Raw genomic sequence first — 13327 nt, 5'->3', positions numbered from 1 at the left:
GTGTTCAATCGTGACCCAATGCTCCTCACTCCTGACCCGCTGCCCCCAGGGCCCAGCCCCCCAGGGTGTAAGGGAGGGGTGGCTGTTTGGGGCAGGAGGAGCCCCAAGCAGCCCCTCGCAGGCTGGAACTCTGCCAGTCTGCAAGGGAAAAGCCACGGCTTCCCACATTTTTCTCCTTTAAAGAAGAATCCATGTTTAAAGTTTCTTGATCCAAGTTTGTTTGTATAACAAACTTTCGCATATTCTTGCAACCCGCTTTTGAGCCGCGACCCACGGGCTGAGAAACACTGCTCTAGAGCATGATCTAGTTGCTTTTTAATTCAGGAAGTAACTTCTAGCCCCGTTGTCCACAGTCTGGGTGACGCACTGGGCGCTGTGAGCAGCAAAGTACCACATGCCAATCTTTAGGGTTCCTGTACTATGATGGGCTTTAAAGGCTGTGATGTTCTGGTTTCTGGCAGGATGATGTTTCGTCTTTCCCTGAGGAACCACCCAACTTCAAGCCCCCGCCTCCACCAGTTCCTCAAGCACTGGATTCTTCTACAGCCCAGCAAAGAAACGCAGCGAAAGAGAAGCTCAAGCGGCCTTCCTCTGATTCTTCTCAGTCAGGCCTCTTCTTTATGGCCCCCCGAAACCCAACTCCTTCTCCCAGCCACTCTGAAAAGGATGCAGCCAGCTTGGCTTCCTCTGGGGCCACATCATCAACCGAAGATTCGTCCCTGAGCGCCATCTACGCCACCATTTCTTCTGCCACTGCCAGCTCCAGGAGGCAAATGGACGCCCGTTTGTCCTTGGTCAACCAGCACCCAATAGGTCCCTTCCCTAGAGTTCAGTCTCCAGCCAGGTTGAAGAGCCCGTCTCCCGAAAGCCGTCCTGCCAACAGCACTTCCCCTCCTCCTCCACCATCACACCCAGCCCCTCCTCCTCCAGACAAGGGCAGCCCACAGTCTGCAGCCAACCAGCACTTCATCATGGTGGAGGTGCATCGACCCAACAGCGAGCCAGATGTGAATGAAGTGAGATCCCTGCCCCAAGCCAGAGGTGGGTGCCTTCTCCTCGTGAACTGAGTGCCATGGGGCACAGCAGGGTCACTAACGGTGACGGGGCTTTGGCACTCTTAATTTGGGCAATGGCAATGAAGCTTGGCAGGTCCAGTCTTGTGTCCAGCCCCACGCTAGTCTGTTTCCCAGGAACCTCCCACCAGTCCTGGGCAAGTGACCTGCAGGCATCTCAGAGTGGGAGCTGATACCAATATTATAGTTTCATAGTTTCTAGGGTCGGAAGGGACGTGAGAAGATCTTCTAGTCCGACTCCCTGCCATGGCAGGAAAGAGTACTGGGGTCAAACGGCCCCAGCAAGGTGTACATCTAATGACCCCAGCAAGGTGTACATCTAAAATTTTAAAGAAAATATCTTTATATTTATACATTTATTTTTCAAAGAAAATATCTTTACTTTGAAAGCCTGACGGCCTGATGGGAAGGCCTAGAGCTAGATCTCCACCTTATTCAGGCAGCTGGATCAGGGGTGTTGAATTCTGGGCTGTAAGAAATGGAGATCCTTTGTTTTCCCCTCAAACATGAGAGAGTTAGAAGGGAAGGAAAGGTTGCAACCAGTTATGGAGGGAGGGCTTTGAAGGACAAGTCTTATATCTGCAGACCCATCCCTGCTCATGGACTTAGTTAATTAAATTAAGCCTCAGAAAAGGGATGAGTTTGGGCAGCATCCAGTACGCACAGGGATAGACACCGGAGTGCCAGCTCTTGGAGCCGCTCTAATTAAAGTGCTGCAGTGTCTCTTGTATCAGTGTCCCCCTGCTTCAAAATGGTGGCGGGGGTGCGTGAACTAAAGCTCATTTGATTAATCGAGTCTTGCCCAACGTGCTGTCAGAGCAGCCCCACAGCACGTCTGCAGGCAGCCCTGGAGGCTTGTGATTACGTGCTGGCTGCAGGGTGATTTCAAGTGAATGTCTGGCCTTTTCCAGTGTTATGGAGACAAGATTGAAAATTTGAAACCGAAAGGCTCAGAAACCCAGAAGCAAGTTAAACCAGCCAAAGGGTTTGTTTCACTCTCCTGATTCTGAAGCCGTTCTCCTGATGTCTGGGAGTCCCTAGCTGCTGTTGCTTTGAAGGCTCAGCATGCAGAGCGCTCTCACAGCAGGGTGTGTGTCCAACCCTACCTGCCTGCTTTCAGCTGAGTCTTTAAAGCCTCTTCTAGACAATGTTATTTGACCTTTAGTTAAAGACCAAGCTGTGTTAGGCAGTTGATTACAACCGGTCCCTTGTGGGGGGTTTTCCTGAGCTAGTTAATAAAATCTGTTTCTGATGGAATTGTAAAGGAAGCAGGAAATAACCCTGGGCCTGTTTCAGCTGATGGCAGCTGAGAGAGAGGCTTGTTCGGTACAAGGTACATTTGGAGGCCAGATTTAACGGGGTAATGTCCCTTTTAAGTGGGAGGGGGGGCAGGATGAGGGACAGGAAGAGAAAAGGAAGGAAACAAAGAGGTAAATAAAAGAGGTTATACATATCTTGGCGTACATAGGCTCATGTGGATCAACGCTGGGCTGCACTCAACTGATTCCTCCTCAGATCTCCCTTTATCTGCCTTGAGGGGCTGCAGTGTCCCCAGGATGCAGTCTGTCCCTGGACACGAGTCCAGTCCTGACGTTCTCTGTCACTTGTCCCTGATTCTTTGGGGCTGATTTGTACTGTAATTGCCCACTTCATCCCAGAGCTGTGTAAAGTGGCTTTAATGTGAATGGGAATCAGCCCAAAACTTGTCCTAGAGTTCACCCAGCAGCAGTTTACTGAGATGAAGTGAAGGGAAATGCCCAATTGCTTTCCTGTGTCCACCTTAACCATCCCCAGGCAGAGCCCCTGTGACTACCCCAAGTGTCCTTTGGGTGCCAGGCTCTGCAAACCAGCCCACTGCAGGGAGCTGCTGCCCTCATGCGGCACAAGCATCACATTGCAGCTGTCAAATTTGCCACTGGCTGAGCGATAAGCGATTTGCTTGTCCTGTTCTGTTTGGTTCTGTGTAGTGTCCCACACCTGAGCAGCTGCAGGCATTTCTAAAAGGTTTTATGGCCACAATCAGATGCAGATAAATCCCCTTCCAAACCCAAGTGAAACCTCCTGGCCCATTACACTTGTTCTGATCATTATTAGATCAGATTGGTAGATCAGGGCCCCACTATGTGGGCATTGTACATGCACACAGTAGTAAGAGGTCACAGTGTGGTAGGCAAGACAGACAAGGGGTGGAAAGAAAAGGGAAGAAGAGGTTGAGTGACATACCCAACGTCACAGAGCAGATCAGTGGCGCTGTCTTACTCAGAGTCCAGCTCTCCAAGTGCTTTAGCCTCCAGCCAGTGCTGCCTCTAGCTTGCCTGGCATCCTGGACAGCTTGGTTGAGAAGGACCTGGCTTGTCATTTCTGAGCCCCCCATTCAAGCCCAATGGCAGCTCTAACTGGAGTCACACATGGCTGTGTATTTGTCAAAAGGTCCCCCCAGTAGCTCTCTGGTTGATGGGGCTTTTGGGATGATGCAGATATGGCCCTGTTCCCTGCACAAACCAGTATCCATGCACTCTCTCCCAGTTCCCTGAGCTCCCTGAACTTCACACATGAGGTTTATGGACTTCTGGCATACCCTGGAAAGGTCTCTCTCGAGGAAGAAGAGATTTCCCCACAGAAACCCTCCCCAGATTCCATAGTGGGTCCCTTGCCTGATGAGACTTTGGGATATGGTAGGTCCTGTAGAACTACCCATGCAAGGTGGACAAGGGCCATGAAGCTGACAGTCACTTACCTCAGTATCTTGGTATGTAATTGCATGAAGAAGCACCCAGGGCACCTCGCTGGGATGTCCGTGGAGTCCTCTTCTCTATAGTTTGCCTTCAGTGAATGCTCTTGAAAATGCTCAGAGCTCTGCTTCTCTGAGGCGAAGTTAGCTCCTGTGTAAAGACATGAATGAACTAGCATGGATGGACTCCTGGATGGAGACTCTCCAGAATAGGTGACAGCAGTGCTAGGACTGTTTAGACATGATCAGGGCTTTGACTGCTCAGACAGACAGGATTGCAGGTTCCCAGAGTCAGACTGTAAGCAGAGGTGGCATATCCTTAACAGTCTGCAGGAATGGGCTAAGGGCTTCACTCAGCCCTGCCTCATAAATCATAACTATTTTGATGGTGTATGCAACACCTAGCCCTCTGCGAGGACTGAATGTCCCCCAGCCCATCCAGACAGGGCTTTCTCCCTGAGCAGTCCAATGCTGCACACAACGTACCAGCTATTTCAAACCAAGGTATTTGTACTGCAGTCATGTGTACTGGAGGGACATGGTTCCCCAGTGCCATGCTAAAGGGCCCATCAGTGGTAGCCCAGAGACGGTGAGGCCTCTGTTGAGCCCTGGCACTGCAGGGAAGATGAAGTGGGTGTGGGCATTTGAAGCCACTGTTTTATACCTAGTGAGGATTTATACCCAAAGGGTTAGTCATTTGTTTGTTGTTTGCCAATAATAGTCATGCAAATATATGCAAATTATGGCTCTGAATCAGTTTGCTTGACATGCTGGGCAAGCTGGGTAACTGCTCGGTGCACTGCCAGATGAAGGGTGAGCGATGTAAGCACAGCTCAGCAAACCAGAGGCCACTGTTTCTCACCCATGGTTCCAGCCCCGACAGTATGAAACTCCCTCCACTTTGCTTTGCTTCCCAGAAAGTGCCAAAGGAGAGTCTGAATCTGGCCCGCCTCCCTCAGAGCTTCACTGAGGTGCAGACAGAAAAGAAGCCATGAAGCAACCCCGTCTGTGCTCCAGGACATAGCAGAGCAGACCCTCTGGTTATACCTGAATGGGCTTTCAAAACTGGATCAGTGCTGTAGCTGGGCCTCAAAAGAAAACCTGGATCTATCCCCTACCCCCACCCAGGGTTGGATCCAGGTCCAGTTCTGGTCCTAAATAGGGCCAAATTTTCACAGGTGCTCAGCACCCAACGTGCATGATGCTCATAACCTGGGCCTCATCATGGACTTCTGGCTCTTCTGAAAACTTGGCCTGTCAACCCAGCTTCTCAGAAGTATTTTGGTGCCTGGCTCCCTCTGGCTCCAAAGGAAGCTACAACCCCCAAAGCCCTTGAAGATCTGGGCCCTGGTTCAGTTGATCCCTGTGCTCAACCCATACTGGGCCGCCCATGTCTTCACTTGCTCCTGAATGTATTCACAGCCTAGGACACCTCTCTAGGGCAGACCTAGAAGCTTGATGGGGGCTGGGGTTTGTTAGGGACCATCCCAGCTGCAGAGTCTTCCCACAAGTCCTCCTAGCTACCCAGAAACAAGGATTCACTTCCCTTCCTAGCTGTGCAGCCTAGGGAAGAGTCATGTGGCATCAGTGCTGCTTTGCAGACCCCTTGAGAGCTCTGCTTTCCATGCAAGAGACTCTCTGGATATGAGCCCACCACTTACCCTCTCCCCCTAGCTAACAGCCCCTGTCCTGCTGTCCCCCCAGCCTCCACACTCTCCCAGCTGTCAGACAGCGGACAGACACTCAGCGAGGACAGCGGCGTGGATATTGGTGAGGTCGAGGCCAGTGGCAAGGACAGGGGAAGGCAGCAGGTCTCTGTGAAAAGCCGAAGCCCCAAGGAGGCACCAAGGAGTGATGGGACAGCAGAAGGGACCTCTAAACCGGTAAGAGCGGGGAGGCCCAGATACCCAGTAGGGCTCTCCCAGGCAGGGTTTTTACCCCAGCCTAGTGCCGAGGAGAGGGGCAGGCTGCATGGAACGGAGCCATGTGCCACAGCTACAGGGGCTGGCACCCTCCCAGCTCTTGGGCTGCAGATGAAGGGGCTGGTGCAATGCCAGGCTCAGCCAAAAGAGGGCAAGAGTGGTCCTTCCTGCCTAAAGCAACCTGGGACATGGCAGGGTTGGTGGCCATGGGATGTTCTCCACCTAGCAGAGATGCACAGAGCACTGCGGGCCTGCAGAACATCCTCCTCCTCTGCCCATTGGGGGGGGAGCATCAGACTGACAAAGCAGGGCTGAGGATACCTGACCTCTGCAGCTGGGAGTCTCCACAGGGCTGGAGGGCTTTGTTGGCCAGGCAGAGAGCAAGCGCCCTGCTTCCTGGCCAAGACAACACGCACTCTGGCTGGGCTGGGCCAGGCAGGCCGGAGAAGACAGATGGAGGCATGGCTGAGCTCCTGCCATTACAAGCTGCCGTGTACAGGCACAGCTCTCAGCCAGGAAAGCGTTAACCTGTATGGGGTAGGGTCCCATTGGCTTATGAGGGCCCTGGCTGGGTGGGAGCTGGGCTTGGTGCTGGGCAAGGAGAAAAGGGGCCCAGCCCTGATCAGTCACATTGGCATCTCCCCTACTCCAGCCCGGCCTCCGTGAGCCCACATCGTGTCTGATTCGAGTGGCAAAGAGCGCGCCCACCTTGGGGATCGCCATCGAGGGTGGAGCCAACACCCGGCAGCCTCTGCCCCGGATAGTCACCATACAGGTAGGGCAAGCCAAGAGCAGGGATAACTCGGTGCAGACACCACCCCCATCCAAGCTCTGAGAGATCTCATAGGATGCAGAGCTAGTCTCTTCTAATAGGGATGCAACCAGAACCCACCCTCTCTGCCATCTCTGAGCAGCTGGCTGGCTAACAGCCCTCCCAGCCCATCCCATCATCATGGGGATTTGTGTCTCACATGCCTGGGTGGGGGGAGTGACGGGGGCTGTAGCTAGCAGGGACATTGCCACCCTGCCCCCCAAATGAAACAATGGGGTTGCAAACAGGGGTGTGAGTAATAGGATCTGCCATAGACAACTGGCATTTGGAAGATGACTGCACTAGAGCTGGGGAATGCCAGAACTGTGGCCCGTCTCTGTCCGGTGCTCGACTCAGGAGGGGAGTGGGACTGAGACCATGTGAACAACCTTTCGCTGCAATTTAAGAAGTAATCACAGCTGAGAATTCAGGTGGACATGAGCCGCTGAATGCAGATGGCAGCAATGTCCCATGTAGCCAGTACCCAGCATGTGCATGAACCCCTGCTGGCATAAGGCCACTTGACCAGCTCTGTTGTCCTCGCTTGCACGGATTACAGTAATGCCTGAAGAGCCCAGCTGAGATTAGAGAGCTGTTGTGCCAGGAGCTAGACACAGTGAGAGAGAGTCTGGGCCTCAAAAACCTTGGTCTAAGTAGCCAAGCCAGACAGAGCAAGGGGAACCCTCTGTCCTAAAATTTTCTAGGCAAAGGTGGCTGCATTTCAGTTCTGGGCTTAGGGGCCTCATGAAGCATGGGGGGGATGTGCAGGGGAAGACGTGCTCCAATATATGAGATCTTCCTTTTCTCTGACTCGCTGCAGCGAGGAGGCTCTGCCCATAACTGTGGGAAGCTGAAGGTGGGTCACGTGATCCTGGAGGTAAATGGCACGACACTGCATGGGAAGGAGCACCGGGAAGCTGCCCGCATCATTGCTGAGGCCTTTAAGACGAAGGAAAAGGACCACATTGACTTCCTGGTCACAGAGTTCAACATGGCACTTTAAGGGGCTCCGGCACCCCCTCCCCACCAAGCTGACCAGGCAGCAGCATGAGGGAGCCAAGTGGAGAATCGGGGTCTCGGGGGCACAGACAGGCGTGTTAGTACGTGTGCCCACATGCAACAGCACAGCACCAGACTCCCCCACAGAGCGGCACCGCGCCCCCAAGCCCCCCATCCCCACCGCCAGCACACGCATCCCCTGGGCCAAGAGCAGGGGTGCTCAGCCCAGAATGCACTGGGCCTGAGACTGATGGAGATGGCCTTTAGACCAACACAGCAGTGAGAGAAGGAGCAGGCGGGAAGGCAGAGAGGCCAACTCCGGCTGCTTGCTGCCTGCTCTGGTCCCTCTGGGCATTGAGCCTCATTGGGTCACTTTCCCAGTTTAAGCCATATTCCAGATGTCTCTCCCTGCCCGTCCTCCCCGGGGACAGGCAGTGGGGGTATCCACACCCTAAGAGCTCACCCACCTTCGGCTGTCCCAGCAGCTCTGTGAGTGCATCCACCCCCTCTTTTATTCCCCCATAGAGCTGCCTTCCCTTTGCACACAGCAAATCCCCACCTGGTAGACTGGATACAGGTTGAAGGGGGAGGGACCTATTTTTTGCCCCGCTCCCTTCCCAGCCCCTCAGCTGGGTGACCTGCAGAAATCTTAGTGCCACACATGCTGTGCAGGGAGTCCCCTGGCATCACAGTGGGGAAATATCTTTGTGGATCTTTTGGGTTGTTCACTCATGGGTCTGTCCTCTGTGGCTGGGTGGCAGGGACATGGCAGGAGCCCAGTCAAGGTGCTGAGCCCTATGCCCCACCATGTACAGACAGTAACAGATGCCTTGTAAATTGCTGGCGACATCATTGTATTTATATATATATATAAAGAGCTTGTGCTTTTAATTTTTCAATAAATCAAACAGGTTAGAAAACAGCAGAGAGCTTGTGGGTATCTCTCCTGATCATGGATGCAGGGGTGAGGGGAACAACACTATGAGCTGGCATCATTGCTCTGGACGTTCAACCAGTCTAAGTGTTTTCTTAGATTATCACAAATCAGGTAACAGGCTCTTTATCCCAGCCTGTAAGGACGTATGGAGGGAGCGGAAATCAGGTAACAGATGGTGATTCACTTGGACAGAGACAGAACGAGAGCAGCTGACGAGGAGCAAACGCTGGATGCATTCAAACACAAAATGCGGCTGTAACCCTTAAGTGAGAAAGTGACTGACTACTGGAGGAGCAGCCCAACATTACGGCGGATTCATCATTGCTGACCGTGTTAATGCTTTCCTTAACTGCCCTGCCCTAGGTTGAATGGGAAGCTGTTCAGGGAGTGCCCATGGGCTTTGCTACACAGGAGTTTAGGCTTGAGGAGCACTCTGCTCCCTTCTGGCTGCAGAACCTGGAAATGGGAGATTCCTCCCTAGCTTGCTTCTGTGGCCATACAGTTGAAGGCATGCAAAACTCAGGGGCATCCAAACCCCAAGCTGCAAGGCTTGGGCCAGCATGTAGGATGTCTTCCAAATGATTTGGAAGCGTCTGAAGCCCCAGGTTGGGTGGAGGATGTTTGCCAGTAGTATGGCCACATATGGTTCTTGAATGACTCACAGATTTGGAATTGATTTTGCTGATTTGGCTTGGAACACAAAAAAATTTCCTTAAAACTTAAAAATAAAAACCAACCCTCCCCCCACCACCCCCGACTCTAGTAGCAATTCAGGACTTGGAATCTGTGCCACATCACCCCGTCCTCACCGCAGCTTCACCTGTCAGGTAACTTGGAGTAGGCAGCCCATGGGAAGAACATGTGGAAAACCTGACCTGATGTTTGTGTACACCCACCCCCAGCATCTCCTTCGTGTGTGTGTGCATGCATGCAAAACATGCAATGTATATCACATTCAGTGCATGTGTCTGGGCGGGGGCATATGCACAGGGGACATGAAGCCACATGTGTACAGCATGCGTATACAGGTGGAGCACATACGCTGCATGCAGTGTGTGTGTGCAGGGTGTATACACTCCCCAAGCATTGATCACAGGGTCATGCATACTGCACGTGTTCCCTTCCCTGTGCTCTGCACATAGCACTCTGTGTTGTAGCCCTGTGCAGATACCAATGTCCCTTGCTGTGCCTGAGTGATGATGTGTACACAGAAGTGTAACAGGCTTATGAATGACCTGTTTCTGTTCAACTCCTGAGACCCTGTAAAGCCCACTTGGAAATGGGTTAGTTCCTGCACAAGAGAACAATGGTGCTCTCTTCTCTCAGGCCAGCAGCCCAGGCTGAAACCTAATTTCTGCCCCTAGGGACAAGACAGGGGTTAGTAATTTGAAGCTGGGGATTGCCCATCGTGAAGTGTTGAGTCAGTGCTAGTCACAGCTAGCCTGTGGGGACAAGATGATGATAGGGCAGCCTTGTATGAACCTGGGTTGGCTCAGGGACTGTGCATCTGCACTGAGGCTCTCAGACAATAGCGGGTGGCTGCAACCTGCTCTCTGTATCAGGCTGTTACCAGGCCTGGGTATAGAGGAATACTCACACGCCACTTGACTACCACCGCCCTGCCCCAGGGCACCACCTGTCCAGGGGTAGGCTGAAATTCCAGCAGGATCTGGGCCACTCAGGCTCCTTGGGGAGAAATCTTGAGCCTTCAAGGAACCAAGACATTCCCATCCGGGGCCTGCCAAAAGTTGGCCTCTTCCTTGGTTTCCTTGCTTCCATGCACTGCCCTTAGGCCCCTCCTCAGCCATATCCTCCCCTTCAGGCAGGGCAGGTGTGCTGTGGGGAGAGAGGAGATCATCACACTCTTGGGCCTTGATGGGGAGCAAAGGAAAGGAATACACCTGGCTTTGCTGGGAGTCCCACATTGGCTTGAATAGGTCTTGAGACATCGTTGGCCATGTTAGTCTGATACCTACGTGTGCCATGGTCATTGCCTAGCACTATCCCCATCCCTTTTCTATCTTTGTATTCAAATCTCTCTCCTTTCTATACACGAGTCTGTGCACATTCTTTCACAGTCTCTGATGCGGTAAGCTCCCAGCTTACAAAGCCTGGGCTATATACATATAGATATTCAGAGCCCAATACAGATAGTATATATAATTAGTCTATAATGTGCAAATCTACTTTGCCTTCTACTTAAGTAGTCCCTCCTGAGTCTGAATCTCACAGATCTTGAGAAGAGGAGTGGGAAGTTGGGCCCTCTTGTGCACTCCAGAAATGGTACATTCTCTGAGGAAACCCAGAAAAAGCGCACCAGTGCCCCTGTTGGGAGCAGAGAAGGCACTTGAGATCCCCAGGAGGAAACAGGTTGCTCCTTTAGGAAGAGCTATGAATGAAGCTGCTAGGAAGGCACAAAGCTCACAGCACCCTCAGAGATGGCAGGAGCTGCATATCACCTGGCCCGGGAATCAGAGCCAATCTGCACACTTTTTGCATCATTGTCTAGCTGTTTGGGGATCAGTGATGACCTGTTCTCAGACCAGTGTCCATATCTCCAGAACTATCCTCAGACAGGCAGACATGGTCCCTTGGGTGATGCTCTTAGCAAAGTGGCCAAGGATTAGTTGCGCAGGAGATTTCTCTTCTCCTTATTGGGTCAACAGAGGTGCTTCCCTTCAGGCTGTGCCCAAATGGGGGAAGCTTGCCTTGACACTGCCCATCCTAGACCCATTGCTTAGACTCCAGGGCAGTTAGTACAAGGGGGAACCAAACTGAGATTTAAAAACATGAGTTTGCATCACAGCCAGCTGCACAGATTCAGAGCCAGAGGATGCAGAGCCTGGAGGCCACAGCCAGAATTGCTGCCAGCCTGGAGACTGAAGCCCTTCTGAGCAGATACAACCAGGCAGTGGCAGCAAGAGCAGGTCCAACCCTGCCCTGCTGGTGGGCCACCACCTTGAGCAGAAGGGGTGAAATGGGAGTCCAGACTCCTCATCCACAACACCTCAGCCCTGGCTCAGGCAGGGACTCCAGAAACCTGTGACAACAGGGCAAAGCACTAGCTTCCAGCAACAGCCTTAGCAGCCACAGGGACAGGCAGCACCTGCTGTGGCCCCAAGACTCCTGTACTCTCCAACCTGGAGTACTCAAGACCATACTTTAAAATGCCCCCAGCCCATGTGGAGTTGCCAGAGCATCAGTCCTTAACTTTTCCACTGGATGGAGCAGTTCATTGCTCGTGACATATCCAGGCAGCTTCTTTTTCTCTACAGCAGCTTTCAGATTAGGTTTTCACTGCAGGCAGGTATGAAGGGGGCCTTCCAAAGCAGGATCTGCTGTACCCCGTCTGCCCCTCCCATCCTGCTGATCTGCAAAGTCCTGTATTCTCCGCCTCCCTGTTGATGTGCCAGGCTGGGAACAGCGATTAGCACGCCATGTTCCCATTCATTGCTTGGCACAATGCACCCTCTACCGGCTGGAACGTGTGATCCCAATTCATGGCTCATTTCCCCTGGCAGAGAGGCATCACCAGGTATGTAGACACTTTTGTTTTGGAAACCAGGGGTATAGTCAGTCACACATTGTGCTCCTAGCTGTGTTTTCCCTCCAGTAGCTAGGCTCTGGAGCAGGGTTGCTGTGTATAAGCAGTCCAGACCTGCTTGGAGCTGCGCCTGATGTACACGCAAAGTGTTCTTTCTACACAAGTGATTAATTCACCACTTCCTACATCAAGGGGCCTTAAACTTTCCCATAGCGTGGGCCACTCCTTAACAGAGAAACAGTCTCATAATCACCTCCCCTGATGGTGCAGACAAAGCTGCCTCCTGTTCATGATCCCTCAGCAGCCCCATGGTGACCACAACCTCTGCCCACATGAAGAAGGGATACTCGGAAGAGAAGGATTCGTTTTGGCTTGGTGCTAATGTGGTCAATTGGCACTCCTAAAAGCTGCTGGAAGTGAGGTTTGCCAGACCCAGCAAGTACCCCCTGCAGAACCTAAAAAAAGAAATCTTTATCAAGGTCAAATTAGTTCCCAATTCAATTGGGAAAAGCTCAATACTCAGCTTCCAAAATTCAACTGAGCAGAACACAATTGTCAAGTCTGTGGGGCTCTACTCCCTGGGAAGTATCCTCCCACCCAGAGCCATTAGTCTGAGGCATCGGTTACTCCCCTAATCCAGATAGACATCCTATATGCAAGCCTCAGGTCAGGAGGCATTGGGATTCAGATGCCCCATCTCACTTGATCTTATCACTTGATAGCAGTTCCCTGGTGATCTAGTGGTTAGGCTTCATCACTCTCACCATCCCCTGGAGAACTGAAGGGGAAACACCGTCTGAAATGTAACTCAGATGCACCAAATTCACCCTACAGATGGGACTGAATCGGGGGATAGTCACTGTAGGCAATAAATGGCAAGTGCGTGTTCCTCGCAGGCTCCTACTGCATGGAATCGGAGCTGCTCAGCAGCGTGCCCCGGGCCCTCTCCTCACCGGAGCTAATGGGAATCAGAGCAGAACGCCACTGGGGCGCACGGTGCAGATAGCTGTCTGTTCAGAGGCTGCATCTTCCATGGCCTCTTACCTGGATTGCCCTGGGATGCAGGATGCCTATGGGGGTCCAAGGTAGGAGTCAGGTTCCATACTCGGGGCATTTTCTCCCAGCTCAGGTGGTGGCACACAGAGCTCACAACAGTGCATGGCAGCTGCCTCCTGCTAGGGGGAACTGGCTTTTGGAAGACTCCTCCTCAGGTACTTGACTGGGCAGCGCCTGACCAGGTGCAGGCCGCAATTGCACGCTGCACCCAGCAGGTGTCTGGACACCAGCATCCTCCCACCCTATCACTCTGA

The 13327-nt window shown here is 52.6% G+C and overlaps 1 protein-coding gene across 1 annotated transcript in view; it reads left to right on the top strand.

The window, feature by feature from the left end:
* The window catches only part of WHRN (whirlin), a 156124-nt gene extending 147668 nt beyond the window's left edge, over positions 1-8456 (top strand). The window contains exons 11-14 of the mRNA XM_019510287.1: positions 462-1041; positions 5509-5687; positions 6379-6501; positions 7358-8456. Coding sequence (XP_019365832.1) covers positions 462-1041; positions 5509-5687; positions 6379-6501; positions 7358-7540 — 1065 coding nt within the window. The 3' untranslated portion in view covers positions 7541-8456. The remainder of the gene's footprint in view (positions 1-461; positions 1042-5508; positions 5688-6378; positions 6502-7357) is intronic.
* Positions 8457-13327: the final 4871 nt, after the last annotated feature.

Source organism: Gavialis gangeticus, unplaced genomic scaffold (assembly GCF_001723915.1).
Source record: "Gavialis gangeticus isolate Ggan-Ray unplaced genomic scaffold, GavGan_comp1, whole genome shotgun sequence".
NCBI classification, from domain to species: domain Eukaryota; kingdom Metazoa; phylum Chordata; order Crocodylia; family Gavialidae; genus Gavialis; species Gavialis gangeticus.
The sequence above is the reverse complement of the archived record's forward strand: the minus strand, read 5'-3'. Positions and strand labels throughout refer to the sequence as shown.